Source organism: Rhinatrema bivittatum, chromosome 4, assembly GCF_901001135.1.
Source record: "Rhinatrema bivittatum chromosome 4, aRhiBiv1.1, whole genome shotgun sequence".
NCBI classification, from domain to species: domain Eukaryota; kingdom Metazoa; phylum Chordata; class Amphibia; order Gymnophiona; family Rhinatrematidae; genus Rhinatrema; species Rhinatrema bivittatum.
In genome coordinates this window covers 422948176-422975748 of record NC_042618.1, presented here as the reverse complement: position 1 = coordinate 422975748, position 27573 = coordinate 422948176, and the positions used below count along the sequence as shown (strand labels likewise).

The window sequence follows — 27573 nt, the reverse complement described above, 5'->3', positions numbered from 1 at the left end:
AGGGGTGATCAAGGAAGACAGCATGGGACAAAGCAGATCACCCAGGGGATGGGACATAGACTGGCTACAGAATGAATCAGAGACTGGAAGGAGCTACAGGGAAACATTTAAGACTCTTGTTGTTTGCTTCGTTGAATCTGTTCAGCTTCTACTGAGAGATTAATTTGTCAAGAAGCCCCAAGCTGTATCTGTGAGGTAAAAAGTCCAGATGTATCTCAGGAAATTCAGACAGTAGTAAGGGACTCATTCTGCTACTTAATGGAAGCCTTAAAATCATTTCCCCTGGGTGTCAAACATGTCTCTCTGTAATCTCTGCTTAAACCCAGCCCAGTCATCTCCTGCTATGCCCCTGAGAAAGAGGACATGAGAGCTACTTGTAAGCGGATAAAGCTATTCATAGAATTAGTCTGTAAAGTGCTTGTGATGTCACTGCTAATGAAAAACATGACCACTGTTTGTTACCGGCACAGAATCTTATAACACCTGTAAAGTCACGATAGAAACAGGATACAGCCCATCTTGCCGGCAAATAAAGTCTAAGATCTGGAGTTCCCTGCCTCTGTAGGGCAGAACTATGCTCACAATGTCAGGCCTCTCCTTAACCTTTTAGGACTCTGATGCAGGGGGACAAGACAGGGGGCTTCACCGTGTTCTGGGCAGATGACGGGCTGGACACAGGGGCGATCCTGCTACAGAGGGAGTGTGAGGTGTATCCGGATGACACCGTCAATACGCTTTACAACCGGTTCCTGTTCCCTGAAGGAGTGAAAGGCATGGTGAGACACAGCACCCAGCGCATGCAAGTCCAAGCTTTCCACCTGGGAGAGTAGAGCAGCCTCTGAATAATTCCGAAACCAATGCATCTGACATTGGTGTTAGCATTTCACTGAAAGATGTCTGAATTACAGCTCCCGGAGAGTTGGGGTCCTTGGATGACTAGGGGATGTTGCATTATTATTTTTATTATTTTGCATTAAATCTGTCTGTCTTAATGATAGGATTCTAAACCTTTTTCCGTCTGCCGATATGTGATGTACCTGTAGTGGGATTTTTCTGGGATGGGAGCTCTTGCGAAGTTAGAGAGACTGTGCACCTGTAACTGGCCTGCCTTTGGTCTCTAGGTGGAAGCTGTGAAGTTGATTGAGGAGGGCACTGCTCCTAGAATTCCACAGCCCACGGAAGGTGCCACATATGACGCGATCCAGAAGAAGGAAACTGCCAAGGTGCCCTTGCTTACCCCAAAACTAATGGAGAGCTCTGAGTAGATTAACAGATTCTTACACTGGGCTTTCTGCCACTTTAAAGTTTCTTGTTCTAATTGACTAAGGTTTGTTTTGTAAAGAACTATACTAGGGCAGCTGCAACTTGCATTAAGCCATGCACCAGTGAAGAAAATGTTACCATATATGACCAGAAACATGTAGCACAGTAAATGATTCATATTCAATAATGTTTTTCAAAAGGACACATGGACACTGTGTACATTTCAGACTGAGAAAAGGTTCAGGTTTGGTATGGAAATGTGCACAGTATCACTTGTTTCCCCTAGGTAATGGTACTCAGGCAGGAGGAGAAGTAATCCTGCTATGTTTCATTCAGTTTCCTTTTTTTTTTAAGTGTACAGGAAAAGCTTAGGATGTTTATAGAACAGAAGTACATTTGCAGATCACCTTTTGAGGCACCTTGAGTAAAGTCGTGCTAGTAAGCAGCTAGCTCTCCTATTAGAAACCTGTTCAACAGGAGTCTTGGCTTAATTCGGATGTGCCACCTCGACCCGCAGAATCTGACGGCAGAGAAGAACTGTAGTCTGCCTCAGAATGGAATCACGCAGAAAGTCTTCACACAATGGCAAGGAGGGGAGCGGGTTTATTTCCTGCCGGCTTCAGCCATTTGTGATCCCTCAACAGCTTTCTGTTCCTGTGCTGGGAATAATCTTGCATTTTTGGGGGGAAGGGAGCAGGGAAGGCAAATTTCTTTTAGCTGAAGGAACCGTACTATTGAAATTACCTCGGGTTTGAAACTTGTGAGCAGTAGTGCCAAAGCCTTCAGTCCTGGTGAGTAGCACTGCTGTTCACAAGTTTCAAACTTGTGCCAGTTCATCCTCTTTTGTGTGTCTGTTCACATGAGTCTGATATATGTGCAGGTACTTTTCTTTTGAAAGTGTGTGTTGGGAGAGACTCTTCTGTAATCTTCATAACCTGAAGACTGGTTTCTAGGGATGAGCAAGGGCGGAACTCTGCTGCTGGTGGGGAAAGGAGCATCAAAAGCATTGACTGGGGATTATCAATTTGGTAACATCAAATGAAGCCACAGTATTGCATAGGGCTTGAGCTGTTTTTAATAGGAATATGTTTTCCTCAGACTGAATGATCTTGTTTTACTGCCACAGTAAAGCCTTTGATAGAATCAATTTGTAACCTGACTTCTGATAACCTCCCCACGCTCTAGATTTATTGATTGATAAGATTAGATTATTTTATTGCTGCCATCATGTGATTTATTTTCCCATTTTTATAACTGTTGTAAAAAATAAAAAGTCTCATCTGACTGATGGAGACCAAGCCTCTGACCCCTTTTCCTCCAGCAGTGGGTGATGTCCTCCTTTCTGGCTCCCCGTAAGGGTAAAGAATGGATCTCTGGTGACGGGCGTGTGTTATTCTCCTGCAGATTAACTGGGACCAGTCAGCAGAAGCCATCCACAACTGGATCCGAGGGAATGACAAGGTTCCTGGCGCCTGGGCTGAGGCTGATGGCCAGGTGTGTATTTTCAGTCCTTTGTGGGGTGAGGGTAAGGGAGAGGGAGAGTAAGCTGGACAGATAGGATGTCCCCTTTCTCGCGGCTAAGGCCAGAACACAGGATTTTCCAAGTAACTATGTGAATTTGCTCTGTCTGAGGGCAAAACAAAGCTAGTTCTTCTTTACATGCATTATGTGCATCATATATGCATGTATTTGGAAATCCCAAGAATCAGATGTGTGTTTCACAAGGACTTCAGGAGTTGACTTGCCTTAGTCTAGTGCTCCCATATTTCATAAAAACTCCTGCGTCACCCTATCTGCCCTGCGGCTCACCCCCTGCACCGAAATGCTTGCAGAGGTTACTCAGGCCAGGTGATGTGCTGTTTGCTCAGATTTCACAGGTGGCCCGGTGCCTGACCTTGGAGTGATTTCATCTGTAGAATAGCAGCCTTATGTAATCATTTTGGCTGGCAGAAGAGCTCTGTCCATTGATTTGAACTCAGCTTTCTCCAGTTTGTTCTTTGTAGACTCTTCTGGTGAAGCCGGCTTTCTACACACATCACACATAGTGGCGAATACATAGAGCTGTGACTCTGTTCTGTGTATTTCCTACTGCTTGGTACTCCAAGCCCCTGTGTGAAAGCTCTGATGGTAGACTAGGCTCAAATGTGGCTCCAGTGGAGTGCACAGAACAGTTGAGTTGGTAGGAATGACACATAATTTTGTGGCCTAATCTGATGGCCGTTGGAGCGCACTGTTAACCTGTCATTGGACGCGCGTTTTCCCTTACCCCTTATTCAGTAAGGGGCGGAAAACGCGCGTCCAACCCGCCGAACCTAATAGCGCGCTCAACATGCAAATGCATGTTGATGGCCCTATTAGGTATGCCTGCGCGATTCAGTAAGTAAAATGTGCAGCTGAGCTGCACATTTTACTTTCAGAAATTAGCGCCTACCCAAAGGTAGGCGCTAATTTCTTCGGGCACCAGGAAAGTGCATAGAAAAGCAGTAAAAACTGCTTTTCTGTGCACCCTCTGACTTAATATCATGGCGATATTAAGTCGGAGGTCCCGAAGGGTAAAAAAAGTAAAAAAAAAAAATTTGAAGTCGGCCGGCAGCTGTCGGGTTGAAAACCTGACGCTCAATTTTGCCGGCGTCCGGTTTCCGAGCCCGTAGCTGTCAGCGGGCTTGAGAACCGACACCGGCAAAATTGAGTGTCGGCTGTCAAACCCGCTGACAGCCGCCGCTCCGGGCCAAAAGGAGGCGCTAGGGACGCGCTAGTGTCCCTAGCGCCTCCTTTTGCCCGTTTCTACTGCCGGACCTAATTTAAATACTACATCGCGCGTGCAGGACTTTACTGAATCGGCCTGTAAGTTAGGGCCAGTGGCAGCTTCCACCTTCTACTCCAGCTGCAATGAGGAAAAGGAAGCAAGTTCCAGAAGCGCCAGGTATTTTTCTCATGGCTGTGTCTTGTGGTTGGCTGTAGAGTTACAGGGAAAGTAGCTCTGGAACTGCATTCTGCTGTGTCTGCCACAAGAGGGCTCTGCAATGCTTGGCTTGCATGTGATAGAGGCAATGGGACAAAAGAAACTTTCATAGTCTGAGGAACCATAATTCAGGAGACAGAGAAACTGAAAACATCCTTTGTGTTCTGACGATAAATCTCTTATCCGTTTACCAGTAGCCTGATGAGTCCTTTAGAAGATATTAGTGACTTTCAGTATTTCTAGTGGAGTAATGTGTGAAATGATTCCTTTTAAGTCTGAGGCACTTGATATTGACCTCTTTTTGGCTAAGATATGAGCCCCAAGCTAAGGACAGTCCCTTCTCAGCCATTTGGCTGAAGTTGAGAACCTGTGCAATATGGGGAGTTAACGCCTTACCAGCTGAGCCCACTGGGGTCCGGATGTAACCCTGTCAGAGCAGGAGGGTTAAACCTATGGTAAAAAAAAAATATATATATAAAATTAACAACTTAATGTAATTAAAATAAAAATGTCCTAGACTGCACTGGCTGATATTTCAGAAGTAATACCTGCCCTCTGCAATCACTTGTTACTTTTTAGCGTTTATTACTGAAATCTTTTAGTGTTCCCCCAGAGACCCAAGATGTAGTCACATTTGCATTCATGTTGGCAGTGGCTTTATTTAAAACATTTATATTCCGCCTATGGCAGACCATCTGTGCTAGGCGGATTACATCACTCTGCATCTGATTGGTCCACACCATCTCTGTCCTCCCAATTCGCCTCCCATCTAAGAGACCCTGCTGCCAAAAGATGACCCATCCACTCTTGCTTTCTTCTTTCCCAGATATTGACATTTTTTGGCTCCACCTTGCTGGACAACGGCCTGGTGGCAGAAGGAGATCCCCTGGAGCTGAAGGGAGCCAGCAGACCGGGAATCGTCACTAAAAAGGGACTCGTGCTCTTCGGAAATGATGGGAAAATGGTACCCGGCCTTCCTGTAACCTCAGAGAGTGCATCCATGGGGTTTTCTGCTTTGGGGAATGTGGGGACTCAGAAACAGTGTGCAATATATTGGCAGCGGTCAAGCTTGAATTTAATCCAGTGCGGGCTTTGTTGCTTTCCTGGTGGCTTGTATATGTAGAGATGTGAACAGAGGAAAAATGTTCTTTTAGATTTGTTTTATTTGGGTTTTTTTTTTAATTGTATTTTTTTTGTTTCATTTGGCCTTTATTTTGGTTCGTTTCATTTAATTGAAATGAAATAAATGCCAAAGCAAAAAAAAAACCAAACAAACCCCAAAAGATAAAAAGGAAAGGAAAGGTGCTGGGTTCTCCCCTTTCCCATAGGCAACTGCCCATGGCCCCAAATTCCCAAGCCCAAGAGAAGCCTGCTTCTGTTTGTTTTAGGGCCATGTGCTGATGCAGCACTCTGCCCCTGGGTACCAAAATCTTAAATCCAGCCCTGCCTCCCCCCACCAGATCCCCCCAGTGCTGCCGCAATAAAAACAAAAAGTAAATCCCTTACTCTTCCTGTACCCATTTTACCTCATCTGTTGGGCTGTAAAAGTCGAAATGGGGCAGGAGTGATTCCCAGTTGCTCCTGCCCTGCTGGTTCTCATTCTCAAAATGGTGCAAGCTGGCTCCTGCCACATATAAAATGGGATGCCTTTTAAGTCTGAGGCAGCAGCAGGCCGGGATCTGCACTCTGAAACAAAAAGGAAAACCCATCAAATTTCAGTGTAAATTGGTTATTTACTCTCTCAGATAATAGAGGGACCAGGTGGCACTCCATGAAGTTAGCAAGTAGTTCATTTAAAACAAATCAAAGAAAATTATTTTTCACTCAGCGAATAGTTAAGCTGTGGAAATCATTGCCAGAGGATGTGGTTACAGCAGTTAGTATAACTGGGTTTAAAAAAGGTTTGGATAAGTTCCTAGAGGAAATACCCATAAACTGTTATTACGGTAATTAATAAGTAATAGTAGCTTGTGATTTATCTAATGTTTGGGTACTTGCCAGATATTTATGACTTGGATTAGCCACTGTTGGAAACAAGATACTGGGCTTGATGGACCCTTGGTCTGACCCAGTATGGCATATCTTATGTTCTTATGGTCACTGGGTTTTTCTTTTTGTTTCATTTTGAATTGACATGAAACAAAATAGTGTTTCAAAAGGAATGCACATACCTAATATTTAGACTGCATCTCTGTTTGGGCTAGAGCCATTGACTTTTGAAGATTTTGGAAAGTTTAAGAAAGAGAAACAATGCTGACAGGTTCTGTTTTCCAGTAGGAGGCAGCAGTCCTCTGCAGTAATGCATGCTGCAGATCTGCCTTCATGCCGTATGCACTATTCTGCATTTTCAGGTTTTACTGAATTTCCATGATATTTTTTATTGGCGTTATTCAGCTTTTACCAGATTACACCCATTTTTCAATTCACTCAATAATATTTTACCAGGCATTTCTTTTTCTGATATCCCAATAGATGGTTTTTTCATTGCAGCACTGAAGCCGAAGCAATTTTTAAATGTAAATCTCTCTCCAGACACACAATGGAGTCATTCAGATAAAATTGTTAATATTTATTTATTTATTTATTTAGTGGCTTTTATATACCGATATCCGTTTGCACATCGTATCGGTTTACATAGAACTAAGAGAGCAACATCAGGTAACAGGTGAGGCTTTTACATTGAACATGGAACAGCAAACATTTACAAGGAACATGGAATAATAATAATATAATTAGTAATAATAATAATAATATTATTATTAATATTAATATTAATAATAATTATTATTAATAATATAATAATAATATGATTATTATTATAACAATAATAATTAGTAATAATAATATTATTAATATTATTAATTAGTAGTAATAATAATATTATTAATTATAATTAATAATAATAATAATTAGAAGTGCTAATATAGTGCCATGCCTGGCACTCAGAGGTCAATAATTAAACCCCGCAGGATGCTTGCAATTAAACCCTTACCTGCGGGGCTTTCATAATGAAAATACTCTGCTATCCTTCTCTAGCTTTGCCCCCAGCACCATCCATTTTGACATGGGTAAAGGCATGCTGACTGGCAACCAGTACACATATTTGTAGCCGCATTCACAGGGGGCAATAATCACAATTTATCTGCATAAAAACTTTGGATTATTGGCCACTTAGTGCCTTTTTTGTATTTTTATTCTTCTTTCTCAGCTTTTTCAGCTTTTTTTTTTTTTTTATCTCCTTTTGATCCTGATTTCGACCCAGGTTTTATGTTTGGAAAATAAACCCTGAACAATTCCTGGAATTATTCTTTGAAAATAAAACCTGACAATGCAAAACATGAAGTGTGCGTTCTGGATGCATCACAACATGTCCACGTGCATTTCTGCAGGGGCTCTGGAGATGAGGGATGCCTCTTACTGACAATTATTGATTGGCTTCTAGAAAAATAATTGATTTGGGGGAGGGGAGGGGATGGAATTTTCAATAGCCAGGGTTGCATGCCAAGCATGGGGGCTGTGTCAGCTTGCGCACCAGCTCTTTGAGGGAAATAACCTGTATTGTTTCCCTTTCAGGAGGTGCAAAGTGCACATGTTAAAAGCCTCCACATACCCTGTACCTACTGTTGTGGGGGTTGGGGTGGCCGAGCGGGGGCAGAATAATGGGTGCCCTTTGGGAAATCCCACGTATGCACACGACCATCCTCCCCCGACCTAAGCACAGCTTCGGCAGTGACTCTTTTGAATGCGGCTAAAAGGGCTCATGTTATGGGACCTGTGCAGCTTCTTACCTGATTCGAGATGGGCAGTGATTGTTTAGTGAGGCCCAAGATGCTGGGCTTAATGGACCCTTGGTCTGACCCAGTATGGCATGTTCTTATGTTGAAAAATGGCCTTCTATTGAACAAAACTCAAAAGCACTGAGCTGATCTGGAAATAATAATTTTGAAACAAAAGGAAAACCAAAAAAAAAAAAATAGAAGTGCTAATTTTTTTACTTCACAGTAGTATAGTCCAATACTCGGAGCATGCGTGTTAGTGCTGAGACTATCTGTGACATGAGGTCCCAGGGCACAGCAGCAAAGCAAGAAACTTTTCCAAGAAAGAGGAGGGCTGGAATTTTAAGAGATGACGCAAGCCGCTCGGCTCAGAATTGTCCATTACCGTGGATGCTTTCAGTAGCCTCAATGACCACAGAAGGTGTCCTGAGCAGAGGGCTGCACATCTCCCTCCACTAGGTGCTGCTTTGTGTCGGGCCCCCACCCACCCACACACACACACACACACACACACACACACACACACACACACACACACAAACACACACACACACACACACACACATATATACACGCACACACACACACATATCTGGGAGCTGCAGGTTCCAGGTTATGTTTTATGCTGAATGTCATTCGCATGAAGAACATAATTTGGGCAGAAGCTGGAAATATTTGTACCCTTTAGTCATTCACTGGAGGTGCATGTTGTGTGACGACCGCTGGCCCCCTCAAACACAGCCACAATCCTTCAGCCCCTGGGAGCAGGCCTGAATTTGTCAATAGGCGCACCAGGCCTGTGCCTAGGGCAGCAGAAGTCTGGAGGAGCAGCAGGGCTGGCTGAAGATTCGCTGCCTTTCAGCTGTGCTGAATCTCACTCAGCAGAGAACAGCCCTCTCCTGATCCACTTCCTCCATTCCAGGCAGCGTGCAGGGAACAGGAGAGCCTGCGGCAGACAGAGCATAGGGGGATCATTTTGGGGAGATTAGGAAGAGGCTGAGTAGAGATCCTTGGAGGGTGGAGTCTGGGGAATGAGAGGGGGATCGGCTGGGGGGGGGGCGTATGTCTGTCCTATGAGAGAGAGGGGAACAAGGGTAGGGGACAGTGTTTCTATGTGTGTGAGAGAGAAGGGATTGGTGCCAAGTGTGCATCTCATATTGGGGAGGATGTTAGAGAGGAGATGCAAGGAGGGGCAGGACCGAAGCATGGTAAGGACACCTCCCTCCTCTCCTCCCCCATAATGTAATTCAAATCCTCCATCCCCTGATCTTGGATTCAATCCCCAGATCCCGGACCCTCTCTTCCTTCCTTCCTACCACTCCCTAACCCTTCCTTTTCCCTCCTCTCCTTCCTCAATCCAAGAACGGCCCTCTTTCTCCTTCCCTTTCCCCATCCCAGATTCCTAATCTTCCTCATCTCTCATCTGCTCCATCCCTAGTCCTCTTTCCTTCTCACACTTGTCCCCCCCCCATTCCTGCTCCTCCTCCCTCCCTCTCCCCATCTCTGTCTCCTCCTTGTATGGATACTTGAGATCCCTTGTCTTCACCCAATAAAACTAAAATTATAATTATAATGTAAAGCTACTTTATTTGTATAATGTAATATAAAAGATGGAAATGTTTGCCAGTTTGCTTCAGAAGTTTTTAATTTTTGAGTTGCCACAGGAAACAAGGAGACTGTGCCTTAGAGCCTTAGACCTTCTGCTCCCTGGTTTCCAACCTCGGGGGGGGGGGGGGGGGGGAGAAGAGGGGGTGACAGGGCCCACAGTGCCTAGGGATGGTGGGTGGGGTTGGAAGCGCTGTCGCAGGCTTTGTGCAAATCAGAGGATGCCGCGCCTGTGAACCTTTCTTTCGATCCCCACACAGGTTCTGGTGAAGAACATTCAGTTTGAGGATGGAAGGATGATCCCAGCAGCTCAGTATTTTAAGGCCGCAGACAGCGGCACTCTGCAGCTGTCGGACGAGGAAATGAAGGCTTCCGAGGAGATCCGGGTAAGACGCGCTTGTCCTGGTTTCTTCTTGGCCAGTTTTGGTTAAGGTTAGCAGGCTGCATCCTGCCCTGCTCCCCGAGCCAAGGACACATCCTGTGGGAGGCACTCTCTTTACTCCCAGTTTAGTTGACTCGTGAATTTCCGGATTCTAAACCTGACGTTACTCTCTCCTTTCTGGCTTCACCTGTCCTTGGGATTTAAGTAACGTGGTCTCGCTTACACGCACACAAAACGCAGGCAATAGTTTCACACTGCACTAACATAATATCTTTGCAACTAGCTTGGGAGCGACCTGCTCCTCTAACAGGAAACTCCCACGATGGCCTGAGCATGTGCCTGTGCCTTGCTTTGCTACAGGCTGCCTGGAAGAGGATCCTCACCAATGTGGAAGCAATTGAGGATTCCACGGATTTTTTCAAGGCCGGAGCTGCCTCCATGGATGTAGTAAGGTAAAGGGGAAACCTGGGGAAATGCTGGCAGCCCCATCTGTGTTCTGTGCATCCAAGGCCCGCAGACCATCCAACGAAAGGGTAACCGTGACCCAAAAGAGGGGGGAGGGGGGCGCCTTCTGCTGCCACTTCAGCAGTCTGTCATCTCCAGGGCATACTTTGCAGACAGAAAGGAAATGGAACTGTGGAGGGGATGAAATGGGTAGGGCTAAGGCCAATTTGACCCCTGTGCAAAGGGGCGGGACCAGGGTCAGGCGGGAACTCTCAATCAGACCGATGCAATATTGGAGCGAGTTAAACGGGCACTCATGATCGAGTGCCTGCTCCCTTAACGCATGCCGATCCACCTCTCCGGGACACCTGATGCAAAATGCCCCTAGTGCCTCCTTGGCAGCAGTGGGTTAGGAAAATGGACCCTCAATTTACGAGTGTCGTTAATATCGCCATGATATTAAGCCAGAGGAAGTACAGAAAAGCAGTATTTTCTGCTTTTCTGAACAGTTTTTGGGCTTCTCTCAGGGCAGGCGTTAATTTTTTAACGGCTGCTCTCAGGGCAGGCGTTAATTTTGGCAAGTAAAAATGTACGCATTGGTTGCGCATTTTTAGTTTTTGCATCGGGGGGAATAGATAATAGCCTCATCTACATGCATTTACATGTGATGAGCGCTGTTACCTACGTGTGCGATTGGATGCGCATTTTGGACACACTATTCCCCGTTTTGCATTGGGGATTATGGACGCGCATTGGCCGTGCACTGCAGCCAGCGCACGCACTGCATTGGCTTGAATGTCTCTCTCTCACACACAGACGTACACACACATGCACATACAGTACATATATACATACCCGAATCAGTCATGTGGCTGCCCTCGTCTCAGGGTAAGCAGCTCCAACACTCTTTGTTCTTCTCTGTTTCCTCCAAGGGCCGGGTGGGGGAGACCATGAATGATCCGGGCAACCACAGGCTCTGTTCTGTTTCCTCTGGGAAGCCAGAACTGAGATACACTGCCGGCTCTGCTCCGCTTTCTCAGCTCCCATAAAAAAGATGGCAGAATGCTGCTCTGGGTTGTTCTGCCAGAAATTAAGCTTTTGGTAATGGACACAAAAAGGGGTTGAATTAGCATCAGTTTGAAAGTTGTGAGCAGTAGTGCCATTCATCAAGACCAGGGTTAAGAACATAACAAGGTAAGAAATTGCCAAACTGGGTTAAACCAAGGGTCCATCAAGCCCAGCATCCTGTTTCCAACAGTGGCCAAGCCAGGCTACAAGTACCTGGCAAGTCCCCGAAACACTAAGTAGATCCCATGCTACTGATGCAATTATAGCAGTGGCTATTTCCTAAGTCAACTTGATTAATAGCAGTTAATGGACTTTTCTAAACCCAGCTACACTTGGCATTACTGCTCACAACTTTCAAACTGGTGCTAATTCAAATCTTTTTTTGTGTCTGTTCTTTGCTCTGCAGTGTCTGCTTCAGTATCACCCCTTCCACTTCTGTTCCTTGCAATACAGGAGGAGAAGGGGGAGAGGGAACAAGAGAGGAGGGGCTGGATTAGGGAGCAGAGTGGCTGTTCTCTTCTCTGTGTGCTTCGGGCTCAGCCCCTCCGCTCTTCCTCGCAGGCTGCCTGGAGTGGAGGGGCTGGAGCAGACACCCTGCTGCTTTGCCTCTTAAGCCTGAAAACAAGTGCCGTAACCACGTTCCACCCCGTTCCCCCCACAAATTAAGCCCTGGTCATCTCATGGAAGAATCTGAATAAAACCTTACAAGGTTTTACCCATCACTGTGTGCAGATGGATTTGGTTGTGAACTGGAACCTGAGCGGCCCCTGAGCCTCCCGTTAGTGACCTTGACTTTCTGTATGTCCTGTGACTGCTTTACTGAGGCAGGGTGGTACCAGGGTTGATCACCCCTGAGATAAGGCAGAGTAACTTGCTATTTCTCCCCCACCCCCCTCACTGTTTGCAGGCTAGTGGAAGAGGTGAAGCTGAAGTGCAGTGGCTTACAGCTGCAAAACGAAGATGTTTACATGGCAACCAAGTTTGAAGAGTTCATCCAGATGTTAGTGAGGAGAATGAGAGGGGAAGACGGAGAGGAGGAGTTGGTTGTGGATTACGTAAGTATCTGTCAGAGTATGCTTGGAACGAAGATGATTAGTCCAGTCTGCTCATCCCTGCCCCAGTAACCTCACATGGTTACTTACTGATCTGCACTGCTGGCTTCATCTGCTCCATGAGGACATGAACCTGACAGAATGTTGCTTCTTAAGCTTAGGAGAAATGAAATGGCTGCCAAGCCCTCTCAGCTCGGTGACTGGCAGTAGCAGCACTAGAATAGCCACATGCCAAAGATCAGAAGCAGAATTCCTATGCTGGGCTAGCCAGACGCCATTTATTGTAGACAGATGATTCTGAACCAGTAAAAAGGAAGCATTTCAGGTCAGCCCGGTGGCTCACTATCATTCAGAAGGTCTCTGATTCAATCCCCAAGTCAGATCTTCTGTCGCTCGGGTTGGCTGAGGCTGGCGATGCTGCGAAATCAGAATTCACGGCCCTTGGAGAGGGATGGAGGAGAGTTGTAGTCATTGCCTTAGGGTGACACCTAGTGGCCAGATTCAGGACCCATGATTGCAGGGTTCTGGAAGGAGCTCTGGTGCATGGTCCCTGGCTGCTGTGATCAGATTAGGCACATTTTATGAGGGGGGATGGAAATGAGAGAGAAAACAGAGCAAAAAAAAAATCCCTGGGTAGCTGCACATGAAGGCTCATGGAGCTGGATCTCAGCCTGGTTCTGACTGAGCTGGAAGCGAAACTACCAGATTAAAAAAGAGGCCTTTCACACTAGCAGGTTGCAATGTTCTGTGAGCATGTGTGACACTAAAACCCAGCACCGCACACCCTCAAAGGATAAAAATAACTTTTAAAAGCAGATGTCTCCATGAGAAGCTGTGGTGATGTTAGGTGAATGAGTCATGTCTCAGTAAAACTCAACTTCTATATAAATTGCTGTCAGACATATACACACTCGCACACGTCAATGCAACTCCTGTTCTTGTCTTTCTCAGCATTTTTTTTAAAATGCAAGAACCAAAGAAGCTCTGACTTTCTTCCAGGTTGAGCGAGCTTTGAATAACATGACGATCCGGATGCCTCACCAGCTATTTATTAATGGACAATTTCTGGATGCCGAGGGTGGCAAAACCTATGAAACTATCAACCCAACGGATGGAATAGTGAGTGGGAGTGGGGAATATAGGGATGGGGGGAATGAACAACCAGCCAAAACAGGTCCAACTCTCCTATGGCAGCCCTCAAAGCTGCAGAACTGGGGAGGTCTTGACTTGGCAAACATGGGTTTGAAATCCTCATGTGTGGAAGAAGTGGTGGGATCCTGAATTGGACTCTGGACATTAGGAACATGGAAAAAACTCAGGCAGGACATTGTCTCCTTGAGTTGGAAGACAAAGCATTAAGTGTTCAGATGGATTAGGATCCATCTTGAGTGCTTGGCTGACTGCACCATTCGCGATTATCAGCAAAACGGATCATGCATTTGCAAGGGGCAGTAATTTGTGGAATTAACCTGCCAATAAAGTCCATACAATGGGTGGGGTTTTTTTCCGTTAACATTTAATTGAATCCCATCATTTCAATATTTATGCACATTAGAGATTTTCATACATAGCATAACTTAAATGAACTAAATAAAAAATTGCATCATTATAGAGACAGAAAATCTTGCCACTTCCTTCAAAGGTTAGGGTTTTAGATTTCTAATTCTGAAAGAAATTGTGCCTTGTAAACCATTAAACCATTCGTCAATCTTTATGTTATTGTCTGACTTCCCAGGACCTAAGAATGACATTGGTTTTCGTCATTGGTCAATGGGTAATCTTTAGTGATGTCAGCAACTCTATGTGTGTGTGGGGAGGGGGGGGGGGGCTGTTCCTCCTGCCCACAGCTACAGGCATCATAAGGGTCCATCAGCAGGCAGAAAAGAGAGGTGGGGAGAAAACCAAACCTCTACTATTGCTGCTGGATGCTCTGTCTTACCACGTAGAGTTTTGAAACTCTTAGAAATGCGAGTGCACTTATCCAGGATTTTCCACTTTATGCCTACGTTTTCTTCAGCCCATCTGTAAAGTGTCACTGGCTCAGATCTCAGATGTGGACAAAGCAGTGGCTGCTGCTAAGGACGCCTTTGAGCGGGGAGAATGGGGAAGAATGAATGCCAGGGATCGTGGCCGGCTCATATACAAGTAAGGCTAGAACAGCTCAGCTGGTTACAGAAGTTGGTTTTATGGGACAAAAGTAAACACAATGGGCCTGATTTTCAAAAGCATTTACACACTTAAAACTGGGTTTTACATGAGTAAATGCACTTTACCTGTATAAGTGGGCTTTTGAAAATTGCTGCAATAGGATGTTATATTTACATGTATAACTCCTTTGAAAATCCACCTGTAAATGACTTGGTTAAAAGGCACCCAAAGCACCTTTTAGAAAACTGGTAGAGCACATATTACTGTTCAAAAACCCCTCAAAACTCTGGTGTGTTTTCTGCACTTCCTGGGTCAGTATTGATAGTTCTTACAATCTTATTGGGTAATAGAAACTCCCTCTCTGACTTATTTTGTGATGTCACAATCCATGGTTTGTGGCAGGACATTTTACTACTGTTACTGTGATTGTGGCATCATCTGACAAGTCAGATGGGAAGAGAGAAGTGATAATGGAGTCAGTTTTTGCCAAAGTAGAAAAGCAGTGGAAAGGAAGTCCCAAAAAGCAAATGGCAAATATTTATTTTTGCCTTTCATGAGTAAAAGTGCTGCTTTTTGGTAACATTAGTAGTCTGTTGTATAGTTTGTTCTCTTGCTGGGCAGTTTAATCTTGTGGAAGATGTGCCAGCCTGATGGCTTAGTGGCAGTGCTGCACTGCCACACTGGGAACCTGGGTTTTGGTTCTTGAGTGCAGCTTCTGCTTTCTGGGTCAGCTGGGGCTAGGGATGCTGTGGAGATAATGCTCACAGTCCTTGGGTGGGAGTGGAACCAAGTCATTGCTCAACGATGACACCTAATGGCCAGACTCGAGGTGCACTTGTGGGATGGCTGGGCTGGACAGGAGGATGAAGAGAGTTAAAAATGGAGAAAAGCTTTGGATGGTTGTCAATGAAGTCTCATGGCACTGTAGTCCCTGTAAAGGCCAGGTCTAATTGAGCTGGGAAAAGGAGAAGGAAGAAATTGCCAAAACAAAGTGTAAAAGACGATGCATATTCCTCATTTAAGAACAGAATGTTGCCAGTGTGTAGATGAGAGACATCCCAGGCAGAGAGATGGGGTAACTACTGTAAGCTTGCCGTAATCTGACAGAAACATATGGCTTTTCCCATCCATGTGGCTCTTTACGTGGCGACAGAGGAGACTGGAGCTGAATGGCCCACGTTGCGAGCTACTCCCCATAATATGCTGTCTTCTCTCTCCCATACTTCTGTTCCTCCAGACTGGCAGATCTCATGGAAGAGCACCAGGAAGAGCTGGCCACCATTGAAAGCACCGACTCGGGGGCAGTTTATACCCTGGCTCTAAAGACCCATGTGGGGATGTCCATCCAGACCTTCCGCTACTTTGCAGGCTGGTGTGACAAGATTCAGGTGAGCAGCAGATCTCTTATTCTGGAAGAGCTGGGGTTGCAGGGGATGAATTAAATAAATGAAACCAAAATGACTGAGAAGACCAAAAGGAAGAAAGAGTTTCCATGTGTGAATACAAATGGGACAGAGTATCGGTATTTTGAATCTAGCCGTGAGTTATCAGTACAGTATAGGGTATTGTGTAGGAAGGCTTCCCAGTCCTGGTACCTGATCTGACAGCTTACAAAGCACAGAAGGAACAATGCCATGAAAATTGTTATAAACTAATTATTGAGGGACAGAGAGAGCAGGTTTGAATATTTCACAAGAAGCCATTTCGGCTAACCTAAACTACACACATTTTGGGGATAATGTTGTTTTTTACAACATCTTGATACCATAAACTCCTGAATGGGCCTTAAGTATCTGGACACGATGTCCTTCAAGAGACTTGCAGGGAACATTGTGACCCCAGGTCAGCTCTGATGTGTGGAAAGACACCTGCGCCCACCAAGGTCATTCGGAGGAATAAAGTCATGTTGGGGGGGAAGGGAGGTGACATCATCGGTGTCACAGCCAACAAGAATATTGCACTTGATACCCGAGGAATGTTTCTGTAACACATTCCCATAAGAAATGGCGGCAATCACAGGTGAGAATTTCACCATGAGATCCTGCATGGAGATAGTAACTCAGTGCTGACATTGTTATAACTCTAGTCTACTAAATTCAGTAAACATGGCTTCTTTGTTTTTCATGTGTAGGGTTCTACCATCCCAATTAATCAAGCTCGGCCTAACCGCAACCTAACATTCACCAGGAGGGAACCCATTGGGTGAGTTTTCAGTCTTCACCGTGAGTGGACCTCTCCTAGCCATGGGGATATGGACCCATTAAGAGGACACCGCCGGCTATGATAAATGTAGTGACATTTCCTGACATGTTTAACAGCATTGCTTACTAAGACTTGAGGCAGCATGATGCCCAGAGGTGTGGGAGAACTATGTAAACAATAAGAATATAAGAACATAAGGTTTGCCATACTGGGTCAGACCAAGGGTCCATCAAGCCCAGTATCCTGTGTCCAATAGTGGCCAACCAAATCACAAGTACCCGGCGAGTACCCAAATATTAAATGAATAGATCCCAAGCTACTGATCCTTATTGATTAATAGCAGTTTATGGACTTCTGCTCTAGGAACTTATCCAAATCTTTTTTAAACCCAGCTGCATTAACTGCCTTAACCACATCCTCAGGCAATGAATTCCAGAGATTAATTATGCATTGAGTGAAAAAGAATTTTCTCCGATTTATTTTAAATGAGCTACTTGCTAACTTCACTGAGTGCCCCTTAGTCCTTGCATTATCCGAAAGAGTAAATAACTGATTCACATTAACCCGTTCAAGTCCTTTCATGATTTTGTAGATCTCTGTCATATCCCCTCTCAGCCATCTCTTTTCAAAACTGAACAGCCCTAACCTCTTTAGCCTTTCCTGATAGGGGAGCAGTTCCATCCCCTTTATCATTTTGGTCACCCTTCTCTGTACTTTCTCCAGTGTAGCTATATCTTTTTTGAGATGCAGCGACCAGAACTGCACACAATATTCAAGGTGTGATCTCTCCATGAAGCAATATAGAGGTATAATGACATCCATTCTTTTATTCGCCATTCGCCATTCCCTTCCTAATAATTCCTAACATTTTGTTTGCTTTTTGACTACCACAGAACACTGAGCCATCGATTTCAATGTATTGTCTACTATGATGCCTAGATCTCTTTCCTGGGAGATACTTCCTTAAGTGGAATCTAACATCGTGTAATTACAGCAAGGGTTATTTTTCCCTATATGCATCACCTTGCACGTATCCACATTAAATTTCATCTGCCATATGGACGCCCAGACTTCCAGTCTCATAATTTCCTCCTGCAATTTATCAAAATCTGCTTGAGATTTAACTACTCTGCATAATTTTGTATCATCTGCAAATTTAAGTACCTTACTCATTGTGCCCCTTTCCAGAAAATTTATAAATATATTAAAAAGCACCAGTCCTAGTAAAGATCCTTGAGGCACTACTGTTTACCTTTTTCCACTGTGAAAAAGCCCATTTAATCCTACCTGTCTTTTAACCAGTTTGCAATCCACAAAAGGACATTGCCTCCTATCCCATAACTTTTTAGTTTTCTTAGAAACCTCTCATGAGAAACTTTGTCGAATGCCTTCTGAAAAAAAAGTAAACTGTTAGATTTATTATAAAAAGATTGGAGTTCCTCATAAGTGTTGGTTTAAAGTTGTATAATTGTACAGTGAGGATATAGTAGCCTACATAGAGAAATTATTTGAGTATCATTCAGTGTTTTGCACTCTAACTCTCCCATCTTACTTCTTAGACTTTTGGCATTAGCATATGAACATTTCAAAGTGTGTTTTTTGTTTGTATTAACATTCTGCTTATCAGTTGTCAGGGATAATTTGAAATTTTTTAGCCCAGGTGATTCTTATACACACATGGACTCCTTTTTTTATTTTTGGAACCTCTCTGTTGGGATGCCCTAACTCTAATGCTTCATTAGTATCCTTTGAAGATACCTCTCTCCGAACCATGTGCTGCTGAGCGACTGTCGGCTTCCCCTTTGTTCTAGTTTAAAAGCTGCTCTATCTCCTTTTTAAAGGTTAGTGCCAGCAGCCTGGTTCCACCCTGGTTAAGGTAGAGCCCATCCCTTCAGAAAACACTCCCCCCCTTCCGGAAGAGGTTCCCCAGTTCCTTACAAAACTGAATCCCTCTTCTTTGCACCATCGTCTCATCCACGAATTGAGACTCCGGAGCTCTGTCATGATGAGATAGTTACTACTGCCAGTATCAGCTGTGAGCTTCTAGCTTACTCCAGATACAAATGGCAGGAAGATATCTCTCACCACAGATCTTAATATGGCTTGTTGAGCTTTCTAAAGGGGCAGTTTTGAGTGTTAAAATCCTTTTATAAATGACAGGGAAGAGAAATCCTGACCGACCATCCAGTCAATAGAAACTTACTGAGTGCACTTGTGGTGTCTGCTGGCCAATCACAGCATTGCATTTCCAAGCGCCATTTTTTTTTAAAATGTACTTTCTGTACTGATTCATGTGTTTTACACACACCGCCTGCTGGATGTGCAACAGCGCACAGGGCACGTGCTGCAGTGCCCATGCCACTTTCAAGAAGGGTCGAAACCTCCTGATTTGAATCCAGCTGTAGAGGTTTCCCCCCAGCACATGTCCTGGAGTCTTCTCGTTGATTTATAGAGTGATGCTGACATGGTTTGTGTTCCTCCAGAGTCTGTGGTATCGTCATCCCATGGAACTATCCCCTCATGATGCTGGCATGGAAAACAGCCGCTTGTCTGGCTGCTGGGAACACTGTTGTACTGAAGCCTGCTCAGGTGACTGATTCCTCATTGTCCATAGTAACAATAGTTATTCATTTACTGGTAGATTTAAAAAAAAACCTAAGCATGTCGAAGCCAGGAGATATGCATGTGACTTGGCATGACACGCGCCACGTGGATTTTAAAACCCACGCGGGTACAACGAATCTCCCAATACGTGTACAAATCATAAAAAGCAAAAAAGGGTGTGGAGTGGGCGGGATCTGGACGGGACATGGAGGGTCATAGGTGGGTTGAGTCTGTAAAATGAAGTCAGTGCATAAGTAGTTAAGCGCACGCCGGGGTCCCCTACCACATAACTTCTGCTATGGTCAGCATGTAAGTCATGTAACAAAAAAAAAAATAAGCTAGTAGGTGAGGTTTTAAGGGTTGGGTATTAGGGTAAAAGGGAGGCAAGTTAGTTGGGTTAGGAAGCCCTCTCCTTTACTGGGGCAAACTGGGAGTGAACTGGGAAAATGGGCTATTGCGTCGGTGCATGTAGCTACTAAAATTCCTCCCCACTTACGAGCACGAGGCGGAATTTGCACGCATATGTGCACATTAATATAAAATTGTGCGTACGTATAGCCGATTTTATATCACGCACACATATACGCGCATGCTATAAAATCACCACATCCATGTGTGCACGCGGGCAAACGTGCGCACATGTGCAACCACGCATGGGTCTTAAGATTCACCTCTTAAAAGTGTTCAGCATAGCACAGTAAGGCCGTCACAGGTCCTTTGGGTCCTATGTCGTTCTTTCTCTCTACAAAAGTTTCTTGTCTGGTACTTGATCCTGATGCTATGTGCTTTTGCTACAAATCTCTTTTGCTACCTTCAGGTGACGCCCCTCACGGCTCTGAAGTTTGCTGAGCTGTCCGCAAAAGCTGGATTTCCTAAAGGGGTCATCAATATCCTTCCTGGGGCAGGTGGGTGCAGGGATGGGGGCTGTTCCTTTGAGTTTCTTCTGCAGCACTTACAAAACACAGGCAGGGAAAGAAAATAATAGGCATGAGGCAGAGGAAGGGTATAGTCCAATATTTTTCTCAATGTACAAATAATTTTGCAAGAATTTCATATTGGTTACCTTTTCCTGAAAGCTCATGCTGTAGGATTTAGTGTGAAAAATTTTTCATGCCAACACTGAAAAATCTTCCAAAGTTTATTTTTAACAGAATGCAAAATCTTCTTAGTGCAGCGTCTGTGAGAATGAGGAAACGGAGAACAAGGGCATTGCATGGGCCCGATCTGGGTACATTCCTAGGCACACACATGTCGGGTTTCTCTGTTTTAGGTTCTCTGATTGGACAGAGGCTTTCCGATCATCCTGATGTGAGGAAACTTGGCTTCACTGGATCTACTCCTGTTGGCAAACACATCATGAAAAGGTAGGTCTGCTGGCACCCTTGTCCCTTTAACCCTTTGGTGCTTAACAACCGCCTTCTCGCTCACTGGTTTTCATGGAGCTCTATGGAAATTTTCAGTCTGCAAGGGGTTCCTGTCACTGGACAGCAATCGACGATTCCTGCTATAGTCAGAATTGCCCAGAAACTTTATCTTTTGCTGGGCCTAATGGAGATGTTTTGGGCTTCCAGCAGGATCTTACAGCGTGGGGAACGATGCCTTTTTTATATTTGGAGAGGAACCTGGTTAACCAGTGGAGTCCTAGACCCTGCTAGTCATTCTCATAAGCTGCCTGTTCAAGTGTATTCTTTATATTTTGTTTTTAATTGTTCCAGTGGGAAAGTTACTTCTTAATGGGATCCACATGTGTAGTCTCTAGCCTCGCACTGACACTGGCTTCATAGACATGCAGAATGCCCCGGCAGTTTTGTCATCAAAATCTTTTTCCTCTTTATTTATTCCTACCTCCAGGGGCTGGAGAGATTTAACTCTGAATGTAGTTTTAACTATGAACAAATGTGGATCTCAAATAATCACGCCCCCCAATTGTAACAGCCTCCAGCCTAATCTGATATTGATTGTGGAGGAGGTCATCATTTTGCTGGGTTCAAAGAAACATTATGAAGATCCTTGAGGGGTGTTTCTCTTGCCTGCCTGTACCTAAGCGTTACTCTTACCTGCAGAATCCTGAGAAATAGTTGATGCATCCATCACCCTTTAACAGTTTGGGTTGCTTGCTGAATACTGTCATGTCCTGGCTGGGTATCACATTTATTCTGTGTTGCTTAAGGATGCTGTTGCACAGTTAATCCAGTGGGACCATACCATTATTTCTTATCTGGTGTGTGTGTGTGTGTCTTTCTATCTATCTAGTATATATATATATATATATCATAGGCTCGATATTGAGTGCTGGCCAGTTAAGTAACTTAGCTAGATATGACTTATCTGGCTAAGTTACAAGGAATATTCAGCGACATGACTATGCCGCTGAATATCCTGCTCTATGGCCGGTCTAACTTATCCGATTAACTTAACCGGGTAAGTAGCAGCACCCTGATCCTCCCACAAATTGACCAGCTAAAGGATAGCCGGATAAGTGACTTACACAGCTATTTAGCGGCCATTGATTTTCAGGGGACTGCTAGATGGCAGGATAAGACCTACTCAACCAGCTGTCAAGCGCTGATCGCGCGTTCAGTATCAGGCCCAATGTGTCTTATTATCTTCCATCTTTTCAGCTGTGCGCTAAGTAACGTGAAGAAAGTCTCCTTGGAGCTGGGAGGAAAGTCCCCCCTCATCATCTTTAGAGACTGCGACCTGGACAAGGCCCTGCGAATGGTACATATTTATTTATATCTTCAAATTATTATTCACCACTTCCCAAGTGCGCAAGGTAAATGGTACCCACGTATGCTACATTTATGAATGAACAGAGCGGTGAGGAGAATGGACAGCTGTACTGCATAGGATCAGTCTCTTTTCTTGAATGTATAGCAGAAATCCTACCATCCCTAAAATAATTTTGGCGGCTTATTAACAGGTGGATACCCAAGCTTCCTTTCCCCAGAGACACACAGAACAGCTCGGGAGCGGTCCATCATAAAATGAAGATAATTTAGGCTAATGATATTGATCATGAAGCTGTAACAGAGGTGCCAGTCTATACCGATGCTCATGAACTGTAGCTGCTGCTCAGCTGATTAGTAAAACTCTTCTAATGGCTCCCCTTTCCTTAAGGGAATGAGCGCGGTGTTCTTCAATAAAGGTGAGAACTGCATTGCGGCCGGACGACTTTTTGTCGAAGACTCCATCCACGATGAGTTTGTGCAGAAAGTGGTGAGTGTTGGCACACTGCAAATAACCCCAGACCTGTGTGTTTGAGGCTTGGTTTCTCTCTTGACTCACTGTGTAATCTGACATCGATTGGCATCAGAGGGCACTGAGCACAGGGACGGGGTTCCACGTTAGCAATGAAAATCCATTCTTAGGATATAGTAAATGATATAGTAAATATTAGTTATTCATTACTAGTGCAAGGTAATAATGGAGTAAAGGTAAACCTTCCCTACAGAGCTTGCTTTGGTGTAGAATAGCATTGCAACTGAAAAAAAACTGAGAGGGGTAGACATGAGAGGTCTAGAACGGTCTAGAACGGGTAGATGTGAATCAGTTATTTACTCTTTCAGATAGTAGAAAGACTAGGGGGCACTCCATGAAGTTAGCATGGGGCACATTTAAAACTAATCGGAGAAAGTTCTTTTTCACTCAACACACAATTAGACTCTGGAATTTGTTGCCAGAGGATGTGGTTAGTGCAGTTAGTATAGCTGTGTTTAAAAAAGGATTGGATAAGTTCTTGGAGGAGAAGTCCATTACCTGCTATTAAGTTCACTTAGAGAATAGCCACTGCCATTAGCAATGGTAACATGGAATAGACTTAGTTTGGGTACTTGCCAGGTTCTTATGGCCTGGATTGGCCACTGTTGGAAACAGGATGCTGGGCTTGATGGACCCTTGGTCTGACCCAGTATGGCATTTTCTTATGTTCTTATGTTCTTATGTTCTTATGTAGAGAAAGTGACTTAGTCAAGGTTTCATAGAGGGTAAGGGGCAGAGCTGGAACTAGAACAGTGGTTCCCAGCCCTATCCTATTGTTTCCACTGCCAGTTGGGTTTTCAAGATAACCATGATGAATATGCATGAGATATGTTTGCATATATTGGAGGCACAGTACATGCAAATTTATCTCATGCATGTTCATTTGGATATATTGAAAACCTGACTGGCTGTGGGGTCACCAAGACAGATTTGGGAACCGCTAAACTAGATCCTGTGGAGCTCTGATTGGAGTCTTGTTTCACTTCTGACCCCTATCCTTGTCTTCCCCTTTCTTCTGGCTCATATTTTTGTGTGCAGCTTCTCCTCGGCAACCATGTTCAAGGTCTGCCTTTAGCCCTCTGGTGTTTCACCGTTGCGTTAGGTCTGCGAGAAGTTCTCAGCCCCGGACCCAAGGGCTATGAACAGACCTGGTTTTCAGGATGCCCACAATGAATGCTTATCAGATATATTTGCATATACTTGATCTATGTGAGAATGTCTTCTAAAAGCAAAGTCAAATGGTGCCGACATGCGACAGGTAGAAGAAGTGAAAAAAATGAAGATTGGGGACCCGTTAGACCGGTCAACGGACCATGGACCTCAGAACCACAAGGCTCATTTGGACAAACTTCTTGAGTACTGCCAGACTGGAGTAAAAGAAGGGGCGACACTGGTCTGTGGGGGGAAGCAGGTTCCTCGGCCAGGTATGTACAGCTGTTTGATATCAAGCATGTGGCAGTCGTGTTTACTATCCTTGAGTCATTCCACCATTAATCCCCAGCACCACAGATTCCATAAAGGTGGAACTACCCCCTTCGTAGTGAGCAGCGATGACTTTGGCCCTTCAAACCTGCATCTCTGTAGCCCACTGTGGTAAACAGTGGGGCAACCAGCAAAAAGCCAGCCTTGACCCCAGTACTTGCCAGGGAGGAGATTCCCTGCCATAAAGCCCAGGAGCACCTAAATAATATCCCTACATCAGCGCTACAGTGTGAATGTCTCCCTTCAGCATCTTCGTAGGAAATAGCTGGATCAAGCGAAAGTGATTTTCTCAGTTTTGTCTTGTGAGAAAGCGTAGAAGGTTCTCTCTTGTTTTCAGCATTTGCAGTGTACTTTTTAAAATTACGCTGAGGTCAGTATTCATTATTCAAAGCCACTTAACATGGATAACTCACAAGTTATCTGTCTAAATGGCAATTTTCGGAACATTGAGCCATTTGTCCAGTTAGATTTTTTAGCTGGCTAAATCCTAATCTGCCTAAAATCTGGAGCACCAGGAGCAGGTAAATGTCTACTTCACCCCTGGCAGGGGTTATTGTGTATTGGAGGGGGATGGAGAGAGTCTGGGGGATGGCCTGGGACTGGTACTGCAGACGGGTTCCTGGGGGAGGGGGGCATCATGATTTAAAATTTCGTTACAGAACAGGGAAAGGGGTTGGGGGCGAGGCAGGATTATCACATTATGGAGGGGTCTGAGGTGGGGGGGGGATGGGGATGACCAGCCGGACAGGGCATATATGACATTTTGTATGGGAAAGGGGATTGGGTCAGAGGCACATTTACGTTTTTTTTTTAATTTAAGCTGTAAGCAGAGCTACTTAACTAGATATCTTTTGAAGATGTCTGGTTAAATAGCAAGTTATCCGGATCACTAAAGTATCTATTCAGTTACAGTATATACATGAATAGCCAGTTAGGCTTTTTTTTTTTTTTTAGTTATCTGACTACACGTAGCTGGATAACTTTAGGCGAATATATTCAGTGGCGTATTTATCCTGCTGAATATCCGGGACAGGTTATCTGGCTAACTTTAACTGCATGACTTGTCCTCTCGCCAGCTTATTGAATGAATATATCCCCACATGTCTTTTCATTTTGGAAATCCAGAATTAATGTTTCTACTAAACTACAGTGTGGCGATGCTCTGGGTGTGGTGAAGGTGGGGAGTAGGAAGGGAGGGAAGGAGAGAAGGAGGGAGGGAGGGAATGGCCTACACAAAGATTACTGATTCCCAGGGGGAAATGGTACAAGTCAGGCAGCTAATTGGCAATGGCCGCCAGGAATGGCTGCAGCAGCCAGCGAGTTGGCCATCATGGCTCCTCCAGAGGCAGAGACTCAGACATGCTTTGACACACGGCTTAAACTGCTGAGCGGCCCTCAACTGGAAGAAGGTCTCACTGCAGATTAATAGCTAAAAGAACCATGCAAATACAAGCAAGAAATAGGGCAAAAGAGAGAGAGAGAGAGAGAGAGCGTTTGGGTGGCCATAACTGTATCAGCCCAGGTTCAGCTCGTACACCTAAAAGGCTGCAAACATTCATTTCTTTCAGGGTTTTTCTTTGAACCAACGATATTCACTGATGTGGAGGATCAAATGTTCATAGCGAAAGAGGAGTCCTTTGGCCCCATCATGATTATCTCCAGGTTTAGCGACGGGTATGACATTGTTTTTCTCTAATGTGGTTTTTTTTTTCTTTACTGACTCTCAAGAAATTTTTAAAAAATACATGGTTTATGTGGGAACCTACAGGGCAACACTAGTGGGTCATCTGCCCACAATATCCCAGGTGCCACTTATACAGTGACCCAACAAAAGCCGCGGCAGTGACAGTGCACATCATAGTATACCATGATATTCTGCAATCTTTCGGAAGGAGTTAGTTTGGGGGGTGGAGGGGCGGGGGAGGCCAGGTAGCATCCCCAACCTGGGTTGGGGACGCTACCTGGGTTAGGTCCCTGGGTTAGGTCTTCTGCTCCCTGGGGAAATCAGTCAGTTCTGGTCACTGTGGAAACGTGGCACCTAGTGGCTGGGTTTAGGGCTCCTGGGGTTGCAGGGTTTCGGAAGGAGCCCTGCTGCATGCCCTCCTCCCCAGCCCCTTCCCAGGCAAGGAGTGTCTCTGGAGTAAGTGAGTTGGGAGGTGACATAAAATAGGAGGAACAATCCCCGTGCGGCAGCGCCTGCAGGCTCGTCATGGGGGCAGTAACCCGAAGGAGGCTGGTTCTGATTGAGAAGGAAAGTCAAAGAAGCAGGAGGAAACTGCTGAGCAAAAGAAAACAAAAACAGATATCAGTGGGGAGTATCACTGTACCCAGTGGAATTACTTGTCTCTCCCAGATCACATTACTGGAATTACTGCACTTTAGTAAGGAGCCTGTGAGTTAGGACGTCCAACATTAGGAGTGGTTTTACATCTCATGCACCCCTCCATTCTCCTAACCTGGCTCAGTTCTCTCCCTCCTGTCAGCAGGAGAAGAGCAGCACTTCTTAGCTAAGCCTACACTCCTCCTCCTGTCAACTTGAATCTGCAGTCTGAGCATATGGTGACAGCAATCCCCCGATCCTGAAATCCTGCGGGGCACTGCACAGTACACACCTCAGACTCGGGCTGGTTCAGTAAAATGCGCGGGAGAGCCGGCGCTCCGAGGCGAGCGCCCGCTCTCCTGACACGCACCCAGGCCACTCTCCTGGGTGGGCGATTCTGTATGCAAATGAGGGCCCACGGTAAAAAGGAGGCACTAGGGACACTAGCGCGTCCCTAGTGCCTCCTTATTGGCAGAAGCGGCGGCTGTCAGCAGGTTTGACAGCCGATGCTTAATTTTTCCGGTGTTGGTTGTTGAACCCGCTGACAGCCACGGGTTCGGAAAATGGACGCCGGCAAAATTGAGCATCTGTTTTCCAACCCGCAGGCTGCGGGCAGATTTTTTTTTTTTTTTAATTTTTGTGGCCTCCGACTTAATATCGCTATGATATTAAGTCGGAGGGTGTACAGAAAAGCAGTTTTTTTCTGCACACTTTCTCGGTGCCGGACGAAATTAACGCCTGCCTTTGGGCAGGCGTTAATTTCTGAGAGTAAAATGTGCGGCTTGGCTGCACATTTTACTTTCTGTATCGCACGGGACTAACTAATAGGCTCATCAACATACATTTGCATGTTGAGGGCGCTATTAGCTTCGGGGGGGGGGGGGGGGGGGAGGGGTTGGGCTCGCCAAACAGAGGCTAATGCTGCACTCGTCCTGAACACACCCTACTGAATCGGCCTGACTGAAGCCAGCAGGAGAGGAGGCAGACGCCACACAAGTAAGAAG

The 27573-nt window shown here is 45.1% G+C and overlaps 1 protein-coding gene across 2 annotated transcripts in view; it reads left to right on the top strand.

Moving 5' to 3' along the window:
- Positions 1-27573, top strand: part of ALDH1L1 (aldehyde dehydrogenase 1 family member L1) — a 46338-nt gene that overhangs the window by 3575 nt on the left and 15190 nt on the right. For both annotated transcript variants that reach the window (XM_029601357.1, XM_029601359.1), the window contains exons 4-21: positions 611-776; positions 1122-1223; positions 2668-2757; positions 5052-5189; positions 9867-9992; positions 10349-10440; positions 12408-12555; positions 13552-13671; positions 14570-14697; positions 15938-16088; positions 16832-16902; positions 19386-19491; positions 20324-20411; positions 20777-20870; positions 22128-22227; positions 22627-22725; positions 24026-24191; positions 25818-25923. In XM_029601357.1, the coding sequence (XP_029457217.1) occupies positions 611-776; positions 1122-1223; positions 2668-2757; positions 5052-5189; positions 9867-9992; positions 10349-10440; positions 12408-12555; positions 13552-13671; positions 14570-14697; positions 15938-16088; positions 16832-16902; positions 19386-19491; positions 20324-20411; positions 20777-20870; positions 22128-22227; positions 22627-22725; positions 24026-24191; positions 25818-25923 (2091 nt within the window). The remainder of the gene's footprint in view (positions 1-610; positions 777-1121; positions 1224-2667; positions 2758-5051; positions 5190-9866; positions 9993-10348; positions 10441-12407; positions 12556-13551; positions 13672-14569; positions 14698-15937; positions 16089-16831; positions 16903-19385; positions 19492-20323; positions 20412-20776; positions 20871-22127; positions 22228-22626; positions 22726-24025; positions 24192-25817; positions 25924-27573) is intronic.